The following is a 20,062-nucleotide window of genomic DNA, read 5'->3' on the forward strand; positions in this document are numbered from 1 at the left end:
AAAAAATGTAAACCTGGCACAAGAGAGATCTCGTCAGGAACTGACATATTCAGCAGTCTGAAATAATGGGACATCTGTGTCATTTTATAACTCTTTAAAGTTTATATCATGTTGCCGCAACCACATTTTTGTTTTTATATTTTATATCAGCAAATAGCGATCACATAGTTATTAAATGGGCCTAATGCATTATGTGCTCAATTATTTTCTATTTTACAGACTGTGTATTCATTTAAGTCTGCTGTGTTAATTGTTTAAAACGGTCGACTGAATTACCTAACATACACTGGCCAAGACACAATTTTGTGTTACTGCTTTTCTATGAATGAAAAGGACTACACAAGCTTAGAACTTCACACTCCTGCTTCTTTATCTATGTTCCCCAAAGCTTTTTGGGGCCTGCTTGGCGCAGCGTGGAGCTTTATTGTCTACTTTTTCAGAAAAAATACTCGTAAAGTGAGTTTTTGTTTTATGTTTATACATTCATAGGCACCTAACCTGGGGTAGCAAGGGTAGGGCGACTCTTTAAATTTGATATTTGACAAATGAAATATTTAAAGAGTCCTGCCAAACTTGGATTACCCTGTTTACAATACATCACATAAAGTATGTTTATGTTGTGAATACTTTTTGTAGGCTTTATCTTTGTGGTGTGTGAAATGTGACATTTTAAATTGATGATTCTAATAAACCAGGATCAAATTTGTAGGCTATACATTTATCAGTATTAAATTTCTGTTTGTGTATATTTATCTTTCTTAACCTTTTAACATTGACCCAAATAATAAACATGAATGAATAGCAAAGCTTTGACCCTAAAAGTATAAATCAAACATGTTTTTTAACCATACACAAAATATAAGGATTAAAATATTTTTGATCACTTTAGCAGGCGACCCACTTCTTGTACAAGGAGCTCAGTAGCACTGCAATTGAGCATTTAAGAATTGTTTGTGATTAAATTTATTATTCAATGTTTTTCTAATTCCAGCTGATAGCTCACCAAACTGTTCGTTATGAGGTGATGCCCCTTACTCCTATTTCAAGGCTGCGTTTAGGTAATGCATTAAAACATTTAAAAATTCATTATTTTGTTGTTTCAACAAATATATACTTAGTAAAATATGGGTAATGATGCTGTGGCTAAATAAGTGCAATTACTACATCACTTGCATCTTAACCAAAGAGCACCGGGTTCAAAACTGATGTCATATAAAAACTTGTCTAGTTTGTAAAACTAATGGTGTGTGTCATGAGAAAATATTTACATTGCCACATAGCTATGTGGGGATTGAAGATAAAACGCTATCTTTGTTTGATGAACATTTGAAGTTGTAGTTAGAATGTCTTGTTCAATAATACTACCATTGTGTCTGTGTGTGTCCTTGGGTAAATTAGTTCACCCCTTTACTACACATTTGCAGTCATACACAAGTTAACACAACACATAAAAAGTTACTTTCTTAAACTGGAAGTTGTTTGTAAATGTGTATGAAATTCATGTGGGATATCATTTAATTCTATTATTCACACAACAATAAAAGTGTTTTAACGATTAACGCAGTTTAAAAATAATTATATTGTATAATATATATTATATATATTATATATAGGTATATTATAAATATAAATATAATATATTATATATAGGCCTAGCCTAGCCTATCCGACTAATAGCTCCAATCTCTATTATATAAAATGTTTAAACATTTACAGCAACAGCTTTGCCTTTAACTTTGGTGGTGAAACAACTTATTTAAACGATAACTCAGTTTTAAAAAGAACGCCTAGGTTTATGAAGTACGTAAAATGTTTAATTTTTTAATGTAAATATTATTGACAGGCCAATTAAAGAAAAAGGTTCTTGTATTAGACCTTGATGAGACATTAATCCATTCACGACATGACAGTGGTGGTTTATTAAGGCCTGCTGTTAAGCCTGACACTCCACCTGACTTTGTTTTAAAGGTGAGTGTTTTGTAAAACTTTATAACTTTTTTTGATTGGTAAAATTTTGCAATATTTTTTCAATATTTAAAAATTTTATCACTGTATTCTATTTGGTAAACGTTTTGTAACCGTGTTTAGGTTTTTAAAAGTTTCTATAAGTTTTTTTTTTGCAAAATTGAGTGCTGCTACCTCTAAAAACCCCCCTATTTACGCCACTGATTATTCTCATTTTATCCCAGGTTGTGATAGAGCGCCACCCAGTCAAATTCTTTGTACACAAAAGACCTCATGTTGACTTTTTTCTCAGTGTGGTAAGTATTCAGGACTGTATAGGCTACTTAAATATAAAATATATATATAGGGACACGGGTCAAGTTTTAATTTGTGTTTTATCCTAAAAATAGTTACACAGATGTACAGAGGCATGAGGTGAATGAAACAGAGCACCTATGTAATATATACTGTGGTTGCCACAAGGAAATAAATAACAAATATTAAATCATTGTTAAGTATATTACAATAACTAATAATATCAACACAATAAATAATAATATGAGAAAGTTGGCCCTTAGATGCCTACCCCTATTGTAGATATTCATTAGTCATTACTAAAATAATATTGATATAAACTTTATATAATTATAGGTAAGCCAGTGGTACGAACTAGTGGTTTTCACTGCTTCGATGGAGATATACGGGTCCGCTGTGTGCGACCGGTTAGACAAAAATCGCGGAACTTTTAAACGAAGATATTATAGACAGGTAAGGCCAACTTTTGGAAAAAAATGAAATACTTTCTATTACGTCTACGTCTTTTTAAACACAGTGGTTACTAGTCCGCTATCATTATCAGCTTGTAGGTGTGTGTCTGTGTGTAAGATGTTTAAAAGTAATTGCTCCAACATGTTGGCACTAACAAAGTTGCTTATTTGGTTACTCTTAACTAAGTGTAGGTGAGGTGTATAAAGCCACCATATATGGTGTATATTACAACACCCATCTTATAGCTCTTATGTTACCGTACAATACCATAACAAATATGTGTTGACTAATTTGTTTTCCTTACTAATAAACAAACATTGTTATACACCCAGCATTGCAAAGTGGACACCGGTAGTTTTACAAAAGATTTATCGTTTGTTCACAATGATCTATCAAGTATTTTAATCCTTGACAATTCTCCTGGTGCATATAAAGGCTTTCCAGGTGATTTATATTATCTAATATCTTGATATAAAATGCATGAAATGAATACTAAGATATGTTATGTATTAAGTGGTAATAGTAAACGATTACCATATGTTACAAACATTGGCATCAAAATAATTAAAATACAAGAAAGCATGGATAGTTGGTTGCGCCACCGTTATTTTGGGGGGTGGCGCAGCCCCATGAACCAGATCTATCTTATTGCGTATTGGCTTTTAATGTTTACTCGAAAATCCTCAGTTTGCCAAAAGTTGCCAATTCTATTTTAAGTAGAATGCAGTATAAATATTAAATATGTATTAATATGTATAATTATATGTATAATTATACGAGAGAGTTCCGTCATTTCTCATTATACTAATTTACATCCATCAATGTGTAAAAGAGGGGAGTGGGATTTGATTAAAAAAAATTAGAATTTAGAACCCCCCCCTTATGTATATATATATATATATATATATTAATATATATATAATATTTTTACAGAGAACGCAGTTCCGATTAAGTCCTGGTTTGCGGACCCTTTTGATACTTCGTTGTTGAATGTCTTACCCATGTTAGATGCAATTAGGTAAGATGGCATAGTGTGATGCAGGTCTTTCCAACTTTTTTTTGCTTGTATGATTTTTTACAGATACTTTTTTATTCAAATACCTACAGGCCACAGCCTGTTTTAAATTCTCTGTTTGCCAATTTCTGTTTTGTTATAATGTTGTTTCCATTTTGAAGATGCCGCTTTTACCCTGCTGTTAGGCATCTTTACAAACAAGCAGAGCCAAAGTAGCGGATAATACACCCCCACATTAATCAATAATGTTCCTTGTGCTTGACAACTATGTGTGTTGTGTAACTGTATAGTCTAGTAAAATGACTTTGGTGAAACTGTAATAAATAAATACCAAGAATCTAACTCTGATCTGATGCTGATAAAGTTGGGTGATTCATGTATAATGAAAAACACAAGATGAATTTCTTAGCGCCTAATCCCAATTCGTGTATATTAACGTTCTAATTTCCTCATTAGGTTTTGCAATGATGTTCGAAATGTGCTGCAAAGAAATAAGATCCAACACATGCAATGGTGATGGGTTACATAGATGGTATGTCTATCACAATTATATAACAGACACACTTAGTCTTATTTAGTTATATTATGGTATCTCGTGTGTGTGTGCAACTTTCTGATCATGGTTTCTTCTTTTAAAATACAATTTTTAATAAAAAAGTTTTGATAAAGAACGAAATTTTTTTTTTCAATAATCTAATTCGAAAAAAAGGGAATTTTATTTTAGGGAGAAAATTTAACACGAAACAACTCGTATCCTCATATAAAGTGCGTGCAGACTTAGACTGTTCGTTTGTTTTCTCTGCCATAAACTGAACAATTGTTTTATTTCTTTGTTTATGCACTGCTGTCGTAGCATGACAATGATCGTATAGCCCAACACGCGATTTTACGTTTCATTTTATATTTTTATGTTCTTCTAGAAAAAAACAAACAACCTAAATTACGAAACATTTCGCAATTTCGAAGATGGTTTACAAAAATTTGGTTTTCTGTAAAAAAACATTTATTTTACCACGTTTTATTTTAAACAGTTCTTTAGGTTGTTTAATATATTTTCCGCATGAATACTTTTCATTACGCCTAATGCTGTGTATTGTCATTACAGCATTCCGAAAGTTATATTAAATTAATAAAATTGTGTTTTTAGGAAATTTTCCCCAAAAGCGTCTTTGTTTTTACCCGTGAGTCTTAAAGCCATTAAAATGAGATATCGTACATTTTCATTAAACCGAACCAACGTACGAAATATACATTAAAAATATCAAAACATTTATGTTAAAAATTTGCTATAAGAATTTAGAACAAATATGTCTCCCCTTTGAAGTCGGCGAATCAAAGATCGTAAAAAAAGAGTTATTCTCAACGTAGGAATACTACCACAATACAATATAGTCCGCTATCTATTGATTGTATATTCCAATGCGCGCGTATGGGTATTAACATCGACGATGTCTTCGATTTTTGGCCGGAATACCCGCCACCGGTCCCCGCCAAGTAATGGTGAGTAAACGCGAAGTTAGAAACCTATATCTCAACCTCTGTGTTACATGAAACACTTACTTTTGGTACGTGACTTATCTAAGTTACCGCGTGCGTGACTTATGGGATGATCATTTTTCCTGTTTAGCCTACAATTTAGAAAACCCATTAGTGGTCACTTGGTTGGAGAACACGCGCTTTATATTGGTAGCAGAGACAAGCCTCGAACCCTTAACCTTTGACACACAAGACTAAACAGTAGGGTTTTGAAATTTTGGTATTTGGAATTTATGGCTTTAAATTGTCTTAATACCTTATAATGCAGAATAAAATTGCGTTAAAGTAGTTTATTAGGGTGAAAAAATATAGTTGTGACTCTAATGTTAAGCGTTAATGCAAGTATAAGGTTATTTCATGGTAGCTGCAATGAAAGAATAGAAAGAATAATTACAAACTGTACGAGGATACTTGAAACAGAAATGGGCAAACTGAAACATATATATTCTGTTCCACACGATATGTTGGAAACAGTTGCTTTATATATATGTTACCATTCGTATCATTATGTGATTCTAGCAGCCCAGATTTAAACTGGAACCAAATAAAAAACGAGGTGTGTTAAGCCACCATATACTTATGGCGCACAATGGACACAACCATATTATAACACTTTTTTTTGCTCGCGAGTGACCAAAATGAATTTTTGTTCATTTCTGTTTTTTTTTTAATATTTTTCATTCATTAATCTGCCACCGCATATACGTTCCCATCCAACACAGACCTCCAGCCAGTAATAACAGGCTGCCATTCTACCATTGGAACCAAACCGAAAGGATTATACCCTACCAGTGACGTAGCAGAGGGCGGGGGAATCCCCGGAACCGATACAAAACCGGCCAAACTATTCAGCGCGTGATTTCCGTGTAATAACCACGGGTTTCTGCTTTCGTCGTCGAACGAGATTTTTCGGGATGTTTTTATTTCGGAGTTGCTTATGACGTCACAAGACGTTTGTGACGTCACCATCGAGACAGGGGATAAGTTTTCCTCGGAATTATTGGTTTCTTGTATCTTTATTCGTTCGTCGCATATCCACTCACGGCTAAGGTCTCGCTTCCATTTGTAGTCTATATGACATGAAATAAATTGATCTCTGAATTAGTTTAACCTGAATCGTAATAATAAATTTTACGTATTTGTTCTTGTGCGGTGTAGCGTTGACAATCGCTAAAACGCGGGTGTTCCGTTTCATACACCTCATGCCAGCTAACGAGTTACCATGTGTAGTGGTTAAGTTTTAGGATTTTTTCGCTTTAAATTACCTTGCATAAGAATTAACCTGAGACATTTTTAAACAGTTGACTTTTATTCATTCTTACCTCCAAGCACCTTCTGCTCGCTATGGGTATTATTGTTTTCGTCCTTGCTTACACAGTGACCCCTATTATGTGAGAAATGTTGCTGGCACGTCAAGCGAGCCAGGGCATTTAATTCCGGCCACATCTCCGTAGCGCCACCATGCGCCTGGTTGCCGAAATAATTCGGCACCGAATTTTCGCTCCACGTTGGCGACACCACAGTCGAGGTTGACGTAATTTCCGCTACGTCATTCGGGTTTGACGTCACAGATTTTGCATTTGATGACGTCATTGTGTCATTTGTTCGACTTCGATCGCTGCAAACAATATTGTGCTGTGTGGTAGGTACCATTATACCACATAATATACCTTATTCCATGATCGTGTTTTTAACAACAAGGCTCTTTTATAATCGTTAGAATGCGGGTATATAATTCTATAAATATTCTTGGTTTACTACCAAGTGGAACGAAAGCAATAATGGACATGCCTTCTTGAGCACGATCGATCCGACCCAGTATTGGATATGTTTAAATTTACGGCAACTTTATATTAAAAACAACCACCCACCGAGTAATCGTGCAAGCGGATACGGGACGTATTTAGAAGTCACGTAAAATAGTGCGTGCACAGTAAGATATCCGTTTAATAATTCGGTTGCTTCGCTGAGGATAAATTCATACTCATGTACTTACCTTGAGGTGAAAACATAACTTTCATCTCTTCTGAATTCCTTATCCGTGTCTTCAATCTGCAAAAAAATACGTATCGTTTATTAATTATAAATATTCTCCTTTTATTCACCATGTAATTGACTGTGCATAGTTAGTACAAAATAACTCGCATTCTCTAATTGTATTTTACAGTATTAACGCTCTTTTAGTGTAGTAAGGATACGGGAATATCGTTTTGTAAATGTCTTCGTTTACTGCCAAATGGGACGAAAAAAAAGGAAAAACATTAACCATTTTTCTTTCCAAAACCTACTAAACTTGCATGGTTAGTTGTCGTGAAGATACAAATTGGCATTATATAGTTGTGTGCAATGTGGTTTGGGCGCCTGCCTCTAATCCAGAGGTAATGGGTTCAAGGCTCGCCAGCACCGCTATCATTATGGACGCGTGTGTCCTTGGACAAACCACTTAACGGCAATTGCTTTCTTCAGCGGTCACAAAAAATAAACAGCCAAAAAGTAACATAGGCTACAACGCTACATGGTATACTAGAACGAGGTATGCATATATGAACACCCAAGTTATAACAATTGTCGTTTTTCGGCCACGCGAGGATGATAAAGCAAGCTACATTCATTTTTACTTAAACACACATTTCCAAACCTTGTTTATGCATTTTGGTTTTGTTGCACCGTCGGTCGCATTGAACGATTTATTTCTTTGATGGATTAGTTTGTGTTGTTTGAGTGTAAATGAACGCCTGAATCCTTTCCCGCAAATATCGCAACTAAAACTCTTCTCTTTACTGTGTGTCTTCTGGTGCGACTTAAGGTTCGAAATCTGACAAAATGCGTGTCCACAGATGTCGCATTTGAACGGCTTCTCACCTGTCGATATTTAAAATATAGAAATATGGGGTAAGATGGATACCGTTAGCCGGTTAGTGTATAATATCCCATAATTTCCTGATCGTCGAATTTTCATTCATTCCTTTATATCCAACTATATAACATATACCTGTATGTATTCTGATGTGTTCTTTTAGGTGTTGCGACAGCCGAAAGTTTTTACTGCAGTGTGGGCATTTAAACGGGCGGTCGTTCGAATGTATAAGTTGGTGTCTGTGCATGTTTTCAAGCAGCGAAAACCGTTTCCCGCATGTCTCGCACATATGTGGTCGAATGCCTGGCACTTTATTTACTGTAAACAAAAATAAACGGTTATATCTTTAAATATTAATTATAGACAAATATATATCGGACGTTGGGGCAAGACAGAAATAATCCTGTTGTCAATTAACACTGTTTTAGAGTCGCGAGGATTATACGGACGTTAAAATAAAACAAAAACATGAACTATCTCACCCAAACTACTATTACATTCAAATAATATATTATAACAAAATAATTATCAAAACTCAGCTTGTCATACCTTTGGTTTTGTTTGCTTTCGTATCCATAATAACATACTAACCAAATTAAAATCATTAATTAACCGTTACTATTGCTGGCACCTTTATGTCTACCTATATGAATATAATCTGTCTTTAGACTTGCCCGAGCCTAAATAATATACGCACAACCTTAACGTAACTAGACCGGGGGCAAAATCAGCTTCACAACATTAATTAGAGCATATCTGAACTTAAATGACACGACTGAAGACCTGTTTCAACTCAACGCTGCAACATAAAGGCTATTAAAGCTCGGATTTATTTTCGTTGCCGATAAGTTCTAAAACAAAGTAACTGCGTTTGTCGTGTTTGTATCTGTGTATAAAGAGACTCAACTTTTCGTTTGATATATCTGCCGTGTCGTCTATCACGCCAAAACCTTGGAAAGCGGAAACGTAGCCGATTACTTATTTAGCCAAAGCAAAACAAACGGGAGGAACCAACCGTTGCATCAGCGACGAAAAGTTGTTTGTGTTAGGTGTATGTTTGCAATTAATATTCGCTAACTTCATGCTTACCGTGGCGAGCTCTGCCGGTTTTCTTCCGCTTCGTAGCCCACGTGACTATAGAATCACTCGACCGTGACGTATGCCGTGTCTGTCACGTACATAGATTAATAAAGAAATCAAAATTTAAATGCACCGTCTATTCTTACCATGTGTTGATGTAAGTCGACTTCATTTGCATACGCTTTTCCACAAAAAGGAAATGGGTTGTTACGGTTACGGGTTACAAACTTCGTACTTTCTGTTTGTCTGTTTAATAAAATATAAATGTTGTGTTTTAATATAGTAGGTTGGAGTAAGATGGAACATGTTTTAACTTTCATTTATCGTCCCAGTTGGTAAAATTATATACCCGAATTCTCACGGCTAATTGTTGAAACACCATTAGGAAATATTGGATATTATATGTGCTAACGGTTTCCATCTTGCCCCGTATTACTATATATTAGTAACATAAATATGTATAATAAATCGCATAAAGTTTTCATCATAATACGACTGTCGTTTACTGTTAATTCCGAACTCTTCGCTATGTTAATTCATACGAACGTGGTTATTGCAATAAAATAAAAAATGTTATAGTAGGGGAAGATGGGACACCTTTTTATTTTTTTTTCGACTTATTTGGTAAAAACAAAGAACATTAAAGATTTATAAAATCGTATCTTCGCGACTACCGTAGACCGTTGTTTAGTACACGATCAGGATATTTTGATAATATGTGCTAAAGTTGTCCCATCTTACCCCAGTACAATACGTTAGTTAATATGGTGGTATGATATATGTTATATTTGCCATACCTGGTAAAACAAACCGAATCAATATGTTTTAATGCTTCACTTTTTAGTTCACAAGAAATCGGACAGACTTGTTCCACATTAACGGGTGCCATTAAGTATGAACGCGTCACTTTATTATCCTTAACGATTCAAATATGAAACAGTAATCTGCAATTTGAACATTCTTAATCTTTACTACTGCTTTATTCACAAATAGGGCTGCAGTCAAAACTATATTAATCGGTGTTCATAAAACTACTAAGTCTAATAGATTCATTGCTATGCCTTATAAACCGCTTGTTTAACCATGTATACGTCTCGTTACAAGAGTGTTCACTAAAACGTTTGCTCATGAATTTAACAGCGCTGCAATGTAACAGCAAAAGGTTTTAGAACGCCGTTTCCACGTTCATAGTTCCTTCTATTTTTAAAGATTGGTTGAGCGCTAACCCGCGTTTAGAAATAGCGGATTAACGTTGACTGTTTCGTCACAATGACTTCTATGAGGTATAAGCGTCTGACGTTGCTCAAACATATATATATATGTATATATATATGTATAGTAGGGTGGGGGAAGATGGGACACATTCAGCAGATAGTATTTTAATATCCTGACCGTGTTTTAAACAATTACCAACGGTTTATGAGAGTCGTGAGGATACGGTTTTATAATTCTCTGAATTTTTTTTATTTACTACTAAATGGGACGAGAAAATTTTAAAGGTGTCCCATCTCCCCCCAACCTACTATATATATATATATATATATATATATATATATATATATATATATATATATATGTATGTATGTACATCAGTCCCCTTGCTTTTTATATGCAATACCATTCTTAACACAGCAGTGCTTTTATTAACCTATACTTTATATATTAATTTTTTACACACATACATATAAGGTCAAACACTTTTCATTCTATTTTCACGTCGTATTTGGTAGTAAACAAATAACATTCAAAAAACATATGCTTTTTATATTTACTCTGATTTAACCGACAAAATTGTGTAAAAATCCGTATAACATAGGGTGGGGTGTAATGAAGCATGTTTCACTCTCTTTTATCGTCACATTTGTTAGTAAACGAAGAACATTTGCAAAATAATATAACAAATTACTCACGAAAAGAACATTGTTAGTTGTTAAAAACACGATTAGTAAATATGGAATATTATGTGCTAAAGGTAATTCGTCCTACCCCATAGTAGTATAGAAACAATCTTAATACAAATTTCGTTATTACAAATTGGATAATATATATGCTATAGTAGGGTGTGGAAGGATGGGACACCCTTTCATTCCATTTTCTTTTCACGTTTGGTAAAAAAACAAATAACATTTAAAGAACTATATAAACCCGTATCCTCACGACTCCAACACAATGTTGTTAAATGTTTAAATCACGGTTAGGATATTTGGGAATTATGTGCTAAAGGTGTCTCATCTTCCCCCACCCTAGTATACATAAAAAGCAAAACCGACTCTATTAAAAAAAAATATTTTTTTTACAGAGGTTAAACATGTTTTTTTTTCATTTTCCAAACATCGCATTAATCATGGTCCATTATAAACCATTTCCCTTGCAAATGACTCGTAGCTGACAACACCCTCTCCAAGTGGATCAGCATCATTTATGAGCTCAGATGCTTCTTCCTCTGTTAGGGTATCCCCCATCGTCATCAGTATATTACGTAACTCGGCCGATTTGATCACTCCTACAAGATAAATGTAACTTATTTATACTCACGTGGCGGGGCAATGGTATAGTTGTTATAACACGGGTGATCTGTTTCGTACACCTCATGTCCGCTTATTCAAGTTACAAAATATGCAACTTTGCCGAAATAGGATGAAGGTGTCCCATCTTTCCCCACCCCACTATATGCGATACACTACCTGTCATTCCTTTATCAAATCTTCGAAACGCCTCCAATAATTCTTCATCATTGTTTCCGCCCCCAGCAACACATTGCTTCATAATTTGCAAGAAGTTTCCCCATTCCACGATACCACGGTGTTCAGGGTCTGCCACCTTTATAAACATGCTTAGTGTTTATACTATTATAATTTTTTCGGGCGAAAATGATACAGTATAGGTTGAGGTAATAGGATGGTCGATGTTTTATTCTCTTTGTAAGGCAAAGTGTCCCGAATTGTTGACTTTATGTTACCGTTGAACCAAACATTTTTATGAATGGTGCTATAGATGGTTCACGTTTTACACTAATTTGTTTTCTTATTTGGAAGCAAACAAACAGTTTTTATAGACTCATTTCAAAAATATTTTAAAATGCCGTTGTTAATTGTTAAAAACACGATTAAAAAATATGTGATTTATATGCTTTTTTTATACCCTAAAATGTTTAAGAAGCCAAATAAAAAGTAGCATATACAGCCGACTTACATTCCTTCGTTCCTTAAGCCACCCTTCGGTTGGAACTTGGCCACAAGCTCGCAACACTGAACCTAAATCAGCCGTAGCTATTGCACCCTCTTGCTTAAAATCAAAATTTGCAAAATGGTGACGAAATTGTTCAACCTGGGCGTCTGTGAACCGAACTTCAGCTTCTTTGGGCGTTTCATTTGACATTTTCCTTGCAAATATGTTTAATATGGTACTGTGGGGTAAGATGGAAACTGTTAGCACCTTAATCGCTTAAATTCTAATAACTAACGTGAGGATACTGCTATATAATTCTGGAAAAATCCTTGTTTACTACCAAACGGGACGAGCAAAGAGAGATAAAAAAGTATGTCCTATCTTACCCTATACGGCAATATACCTAAAACAGCGTATAGCCTAAGTCGAAAAATACAATGGAGCTCTGATTTATTTGTCCAATCGCCGTGTAAAAATCATAAGAATGTAAAAATATATAATTTTGCAGCAAAACGCCATACCACGTCTCAATATAGATTTTTATAAAACGTACATTTAACTTATTCGGTTTAAAAGCGCCCTATATATATATTCTTAACACTTTAAATCAAAACACCGATACAGATGGTATATTGCTTAGCCATCGCATACTTAAGACTTAAATTGTGCAATCTCATCTGATCATTTGAAAAAATCTTAACTTCGCCTTTATACGACTAGTATAACCCACTTTCGTAGTATATGGTCCAACTGTTGAACCGTTGAACGGCATAAGCCAGCGTATATTATAGGCTTTCATATACACATTGTACTTCGGTGGTTTTATCCTACAACTATACAATTGACTGCTTAGTAAACACTATTTATTGTAGCGCTTTATTAAAAAGCAAATATTAGGTTTACACTTTAATGTGCTCAAGTCAAAAATCGTTAACAATAAGACTATTGGATACGGCCGCGACATTTCCATTTCAAATCCTGTGCCTAATGATAATCTACACAAATAAATTGTTACCTTGTCGCTAGTGAAACATGTTGTTACATAATATTTTTTGTTTGCATAAACATCTGCTACACACTTCGATATACCCGCGTACAAAAGCTGTAGTTTTAGGAACTCGTCGTTGCTACGCTGTTCAGGCTCGCTCGAGCGCTGCTAAAATAACATTTGCTTTCCCTGTCTTTTAAAATGAATATTTATCTGTTATTTTACTTGGTACCTGTTATATCCCAATGTAAGAATGGGGTCTGGTGTATATCACATGGCATATTATAACTTTAAATAAGGATTGTGGGTAAACCACTTCCAAAACAAAAAGGTGTTTGTCCTAATAGAGTTTCAAGTGGGCCTTTAAGCCGCAGAAGGCTATTGTTAAGTGGCAAGTTATCTCAAGACTCGCCATTACTAATTCTTAACGGCTGACTGTAGCACTTTGGCGCTTCCACCACTGCTGGCGTGTGTTTGCTTACTGGCAAGATTTAACGCATACTCGGGTGGGGGGATGGGACACCTTTTCGTTTTATTTTTTTTACCGTTTTGTTAGTAAACAAAGAACAAACGAAGAATTATAAACCGTATCTTATGACTTTAATAGACCGTTGGTAATTGTTTAAAACACGATCAGGATATTTGAATACTATGTGCTAAAGGTGTCCCGTCCTATTCCCCACAATACTGTAACATAAACTTTACATAGATAATTAACATTTTTTAAACTGGTAACCTGTTTAAAAACAATCACCTATAAATTTCAAACTCCGCAATTATACGCAACGTCTTAACAGCACCACGTATAAGGCGATATATAAAGATATACGAGGTGAATGCCAGAGTTTCCGCGTCGTAGTTTAGTGGTCAAACACAATCGTAACGGAAGAAGAGCATGTTCGAGACTTTATGTTGCTACAACTATGGGAATATGTGCACTTGGGCAACACCTAACGGTAATAAGTCTAACCAATTGGTCATTAAAACACAATTATTAATGAAGTTTCTATATAATTACGAATTGTGGTGAAAGCAATGATTTATGTTATCTTTGTTTAACATCTGATATATTTATTTAGTAATTATCAAAATGTACACAAATCAGAATGAATATGCTAGCGTATCATATGCTATTGTTACTATTGTTTTGCAACACTTCAAAATAGTATTTTAAACTAGCTCTCTTGTATATTTTGCGTGATGACGCAAATATAAGGGAAATTCCCTGATTTTAATCGTTGGGAATTTTTTTGTAAACAGGAAATGTTTCTATTTTAGACTTTTTTAGAGGTTTCTATTTTAGACTGATCTATATCCGTGAAAAGGGTACTGTGTTTTAACTTATGGGTGAATACATTAGGGTATATGCTGCACTGTAAACCTTATTTCAGTATCTTTATATATTTTCCACTCTTTTTCCGTTTAAAACTATGAAATATTGTATTATTTTTGTTTGACTACAGTTTAAAAATGAGCGACAATAAAGACCCTCCCACTAGTTTTGCCATGAAAATGTCTCTGTCCGGGGTCAGGCTTCGATTTTCAAGCGTTCAGCAAATTTCGACCGGAGATTTGATTTCAATGTCAAACAATGCGGACGATTTATTATTAGCGGATTTCCGGTACAAATATGAGTACGACATCAGTAGGATACCGGGTGCAGTTTGGTTTGATTACGAAGATACATTGGAAAATAATGTGAACAAATTGCTGGACTTGGTTAGAGATAAACAAAATACTTTTGATGGGACTTTAAATATTGTTGCATATTGTGCGCTTGGGTTTAGATCTTGTCAGCTGATTGAAAAGTTTCATGAGAAGTTGTTGGAGTCTGATACTGGGTTGAAGGGTCAATGTAAATGCTATAACCTGGAAGGCAGTATTTTTAAATGGGCGAATGAAGGCAAACCACTGGTTTCAAGTAATGGGACGCCCACAGTGTTTGTGCATCCGTTTAATAAAGTTTGGGGGAAATTATTAGATGAAAAATTCCACAAATCCTGATGAGCTGATAGTCGTTAGTTGATCCTCGCATTGCATGGAATTTAAAAGTTTTTAACACAGACAAAAAGTTATCCTAAGACAAGTTTAGAAAAATAACCTATGAAAATCTTCTACAAAGTTAAATATGTGGCATCATGTTGAAAATAAGAAAACTGCTTCTGTTTTTTATTGTGTCATGTTACACTTACACTGCTATGCAGAGATAAACAATTGTTCTTCATTTATTCATTAAACTACCTGATTCAGCAGAAACGTCAGTATTGTAATACTAGACTGTTTAATAGTATATTTTTTTGTATAAAGTGTTTGTATATTTACAATATTTTAACTTTTTTAAGTATATACATTTCCATTTATTTATCTTGTTAATTTTTTATACACTCTATGCACAAATGAAACACATCTTCACTTGATTTTTCCTTGTGTTTTGTTAATAATTGAACAAATTATGTTTGTTTTATTTATTTAGTAATTAAGTTTGTGTTTGAATACAGTATTGAATAGTTCAGCCTAAATAAATGTATATGTATATAGCAGGTCTGGGAAGATGGGAAACCTTTTTGATCTATTTTCTTGTCCTATTTGGAAGTAAACAAAAAACATTTGAAAAATTACAAAACCGTATCCTCACAACTCCCATAGACCGTTGGTAATTGTGTAAACATGCTCAGGATATTTGGATATTATGTGCTAAAGGTGTTCCATCTTCCCCACCCTACTATATTTTAATATATATAATAATAGTTCTATTCAGAGTTTTTTAAATAATTTTTAAACTTTTATTACTTTGAAGCAAATTGTTGGTTGATTGCAAGGTTTAATGAAATCCTGTTAAATTAAAGCAATGGTAAAGTATTCAAATTAATTAGATTTTATAAAAATAAAGCACAACCTCTTAAAGATGTACTTTTTACAAAAACTTGAAATATTAAAGTAATTAGAGGGGTAACATGTCATTCTAAGACGGCATGTCATTTTAACACTGCAACTCTGCAACCCTATAGTTTAATATACATTTAAAACTTAGAAAACCTTTTTTATAGCTACACTACTTTATTCGCAGTCTTTTAAGATCAACAGTATTGTTTTAGCATAGCTCACAATTCAAGTCTTTAACAGCTAAATTTGGGGACTTAATCTATAGTTTTACGACTAGTGTATTATATTTTAGTTGAGTCGGTTTGGTTTAAGAATATAATTATTTACAAATTATTAGGGACAAGGAGTTTCCTATTTTACAAAAGACGAACAAAATGAGATATTAGAACAAACCAAGCTTTCGCCAAGATACTTACAAGAGGTGCAAAAACGCTATTCGCAATATGACACATCAAAATCAAAAGATGAAACATCGGGTGTCACCATTGAGCAAGTTCTTCTTATCCCAGAAGTAAATCAGCACAAACTTGCGCCCATTTTTGCTGAAAAATATGGGGGCCGATCCGGTATTCTGTATCCCAAAGAATTTGTAAATTTTTTTGCTGCGTTTTCTTCTGCAAGGACACCATCTGAAAAAGTTGAATTATTATTCGAAATACTGGATGTCAGAAAACTTGGTTACCTACAAGGAATTGAGATGTATAGATATTACCATATCTTGCTCTCTCCATCACTAAGCGATTCTCAAATCGAAAATGTGGCGAAAAAGGCGTTGAATCTAACTGGAGGAAAAATAGACTTGGATAAATTTAAACAAATTGTCCAACCATGGGAAGTAGCTGAAAAAATGACAATTGTTTTACAATTAACCGATTAAATTTGAATTTTTATAAGTTTTTTCATACTTTAACCTTTTACCATCTTTGGTTGATAGCAGCTTGAATACCAATTATTCTAACTATACTGAATGATTTAGAAAGCACTGTACATCTATTAAACTTATATTTTATTCATAGAGTTGTATATTTTTATGCATTTTTACATTTTATATAATTATATGTTTTTAGATATTTAGAGTTTCAATTACTAATTTATAATGGATGTCCTGGATAAATTGACCTGCAAGTTTACAAAGTTAAAAGTTGGGCTTCCCAATTATGTTCTGTTGGATGTTGACCATATTAAGCAAGAAGGCAACTGGGATTGTGGTATTGCTTCACTTAGAATGGCTGCTAGGTTTGGTGTTAAAAATATAACATTTAAGCTATTCTGTAGGGATAATACCAAAACCATTTGATTTAGTTGGGTTGCCTACTACAATGATTCAGAAGCATTTTTTGATGTGTAGTCTTACTAGCGAGTTGTTAACAACCTTCAATTTCTTGGCAAATTCCCTTTTTTGTTTTTCTAATTTATTTGATCTGTGCTACTGTATTCAAAGAGATATCCAAATCATATGATATGTTATAAATATGTATTATATAGGTATTTAGAGAGAGCCACAAATGCCATGGTTACAATGGATGAAGCAATTTTAAAGCATGGTTTGGAAAAATCTGTTTGGACGATTGATCTTGCATATCTGTGTGCTATTATGGGTAAATAGGCATTTGTTTGAACACATATTACTTGGGCATGCTCTCGAGTTATCACACATGTAACTTGGTAGATCATGTTTTGTTTATGTATGACTGGTAACTTGGACAATCCATTTATGATCACTGGGTTGGAGCAATGGCCTATGAGTATCTTGCATAAAAATACACATATGCCCACAAAGGTAGCAGCATCGAGCCTCGAACCCCTGGTTATAAAAACAAGTGCTGTCATCACTGTGCTACAGCAGCAGCAGAATATAATAAATCTAGGATTCTTTTAATCTTTTTTCAGTCACTACATGCACCCTGGGTTAAAGGGCCAACTAAGACCTAAATCACATGGCATGCCCTATTATAGGATCTCACCTATGTGGAATATTTATTTTTAATTTGTCCGTTCGAAATAGGATTTCTTCAATCCGAATACTTAGGTGTTAATTTATTAAAAATTTATTTTATAGGTATCAAACACATATTAACTACAATTACACTCGGTGCTGATTCTACTTACTCTGAAGAATCTTTTTATCTGAATCAATTGAAAACAAGCTTTTCTGTTGAAATGAACAGAGTTAATAAGCTGTTTAAGTCAGCACAGAAAAGAAATGTGTTTGTGGAAAAGAAATCAAAAAGTGTTACGAAAATTTTTAACCATATAGCAACTTATAATCAGGTATGAATGTTTTAAATGTAACTTTTTTTTGATACAAAACAATTTGCAATATGAGAAAATTTAGTTTTGTGTTTTGTTATTAACTTTTAGGACTTAACAAAAACATATTATATACATTTACCACTTTTTATTTATATTTGCATTTATTTTAAGTTGTGTTGCAAACTTCATTTCCTTTGTTGTAATTATAATAAAATCTTTCTTATCACATTTAAATATATAAAAACAATTTAAATAATGTTACATAGCCCAAATAGGTTTATAATTTTAATCTTTTACAGCCCGTTATTGTATTAGTTGATGACAGCAAGTTAAAAAGAATTTTTTTAACTGAATCTTCTGTTGCAACAAAAACTCCCGAAAATGCCGATCATTCACACACTGGTTTAAACAGCTCACAAAGTGTGAAACCCAAAACAATTATTCAAAAAGAAGAACACAGTAACACTACAAGTACTGAAGAATTTGTGCAAAATGATGAAATAACTTCTGTAGAAAATGAAGAAAAGTTAAAATATTGGGGACACTTTATTTTAGTTGTTGGTTTTGATTTGAAACAAAAGGAAGTAATATTTAATGATCCTTCAGCAAATTGTAAGTTCAAATGATAATTTGAATAAATGTAACTTATTTATCCGCGCGTTGCTGGAAAAGACAGTCCTTAAAACACTGGTGTTCTGTTTTATACACTTTGTGCCCGCTTACGAGTTAACTCATATGTAACTTTGTAAGTAATTTTTTTTTAACATCTGGTTGGCAATTTATGCAACCCATTAGTGACTACTGTGTTGGAGTAATTGCTTGAACACACACTCCCAAAACAACAGCATTAAGCTCTAAGACTTTAATTCCTTATTACAGCTGCTACATTACTAAGCTATGTTTGTTTATAGACCCCAAGAGTCGATGCAGTATTTCAAGTTTTGAAAAAGCAAGGAAGAGTTACGGTACTGATGAAGACCTGCTGTTTATATTTGGAAATGAATAAGTCGTTTATGGGTGGTGATAGTAGATGAATGATACTCACCTTTTTTTCTTGCGTTGTCGGACAACCCAGAGTTCTAACACAGGTTCTTATCACATACAAGATGTCGTGACTTTATACACCTCAGGTTATTGAGTATGTAAGAGATTATGCTTATGATTTTTTTGGGTAATTGCTTAGGATTTTTAGACATCGTATTAGTGACCACTGAGTTAAAACAATTAAGTGTTTTGTGCAAGTACACACGCCAATAATGACAGCAGCATCAAGCTTTGAAATTAAGTTGTTTAACCATTGTGCTTCAATGTAGAACTGTTTTTGTAGTTATCTTTTTATTGTAGGGTACAATGTTCAAATCCCACAGCTGCCAGCCGGCAAAACAAGTGCTGATATCCCACATTTTATTTATTTAACATATATGTAATATGGGTAAACCACTATTGTGATTTGAACCAATATGCATGTTTGAATTTTTAACTTATTTATCTAGTGTTGTTATAAAACTTGTTTCAATTTTTACTTACTCATGTGCAATAAAGATATAAATCTTTGTTTTATATTTCATAT

The 20,062-nt window shown here is 33.7% G+C and overlaps 5 protein-coding genes across 11 annotated transcripts in view; 3 read left to right on the forward strand and 2 right to left on the reverse strand.

The window, feature by feature from the left end:
* LOC108949985 overlaps positions 1–20,062 on the forward strand; it is a 436,537-nt gene that overhangs the window by 209,799 nt on the left and 206,676 nt on the right. The window lies entirely within an intron of this gene.
* On the forward strand, positions 213–4,994 carry LOC100178593 (CTD nuclear envelope phosphatase 1A-like). 2 transcript variants are annotated; one of them, XM_002123371.5, is made up of 9 exons: positions 213–456; positions 992–1,058; positions 1,844–1,968; positions 2,190–2,261; positions 2,596–2,712; positions 3,045–3,156; positions 3,646–3,730; positions 4,184–4,259; positions 4,452–4,994. In XM_002123371.5, exons 1-8 carry the CDS (start codon positions 322–324, stop codon positions 4,242–4,244), a joined length of 774 nt encoding a protein of 257 aa, XP_002123407.1. In that variant the 5' UTR covers positions 213–321; the 3' UTR covers positions 4,245–4,259; positions 4,452–4,994. The 2 variants fall into 2 exon arrangements, with proteins under 2 accessions (XP_002123407.1, XP_009860394.1); XM_009862092.3 differs by having other exon boundaries at positions 4,184–4,994.
* On the forward strand, positions 2,052–20,051 carry LOC100183312 (protein GUCD1). 3 transcript variants are annotated; one of them, XM_002124089.4, is made up of 7 exons: positions 2,052–2,063; positions 5,607–5,612; positions 17,307–17,475; positions 17,725–17,837; positions 18,299–18,510; positions 18,792–19,104; positions 19,404–20,051. In XM_002124089.4, exons 3-7 carry the CDS (start codon positions 17,336–17,338, stop codon positions 19,496–19,498), a joined length of 873 nt encoding a protein of 290 aa, XP_002124125.1. In that variant the 5' UTR covers positions 2,052–2,063; positions 5,607–5,612; positions 17,307–17,335; the 3' UTR covers positions 19,499–20,051. The 3 variants fall into 3 exon arrangements, with proteins under 3 accessions (XP_002124125.1, XP_026692930.1, XP_026692929.1); XM_026837129.1 differs by lacking the exons at positions 2,052–2,063; positions 5,607–5,612 and adding an exon at positions 14,584–16,212 and having other exon boundaries at positions 16,577–17,475; XM_026837128.1 differs by lacking the exons at positions 2,052–2,063; positions 5,607–5,612 and adding an exon at positions 14,584–16,207 and having other exon boundaries at positions 16,577–17,475.
* Positions 4,771–10,179, reverse strand: zf(c2h2)-75 (zinc finger protein ZF(C2H2)-75). Of its 4 annotated transcripts, none has more exons than XM_026836889.1 (8): positions 9,998–10,165; positions 9,347–9,446; positions 9,210–9,288; positions 8,256–8,438; positions 7,902–8,125; positions 7,260–7,315; positions 6,586–6,881; positions 4,771–6,333 (listed from the first exon to the last, which is right to left on the reverse strand). In XM_026836889.1, exons 1-8 carry the CDS (start codon positions 10,087–10,089, stop codon positions 5,948–5,950), a joined length of 1,416 nt encoding a protein of 471 aa, XP_026692690.1. In that variant the 5' UTR covers positions 10,090–10,165; the 3' UTR covers positions 4,771–5,947. The 4 variants fall into 4 exon arrangements, with proteins under 4 accessions (XP_026692690.1, XP_026692691.1, NP_001122382.1 ...); NM_001128910.1 differs by having other exon boundaries at positions 5,498–6,333; positions 9,347–9,513; positions 9,993–10,131; XM_026836891.1 differs by lacking the exon at positions 4,771–6,333 and adding an exon at positions 6,340–6,528 and having other exon boundaries at positions 9,998–10,179.
* Positions 10,823–12,845, reverse strand: LOC100185723 (calmodulin-2/4-like). The gene is made up of 3 exons (XM_002125271.4): positions 12,393–12,845; positions 11,885–12,020; positions 10,823–11,703 (listed from the first exon to the last, which is right to left on the reverse strand). Exons 1-3 carry the CDS (start codon positions 12,576–12,578, stop codon positions 11,543–11,545), a joined length of 483 nt encoding a protein of 160 aa, XP_002125307.1. The 5' UTR covers positions 12,579–12,845; the 3' UTR covers positions 10,823–11,542.

Source organism: Ciona intestinalis, chromosome 12 (genome assembly GCF_000224145.3).
Source record: "Ciona intestinalis chromosome 12, KH, whole genome shotgun sequence".
NCBI classification, from domain to species: Eukaryota; Metazoa; Chordata; class Ascidiacea; order Phlebobranchia; family Cionidae; genus Ciona; species Ciona intestinalis.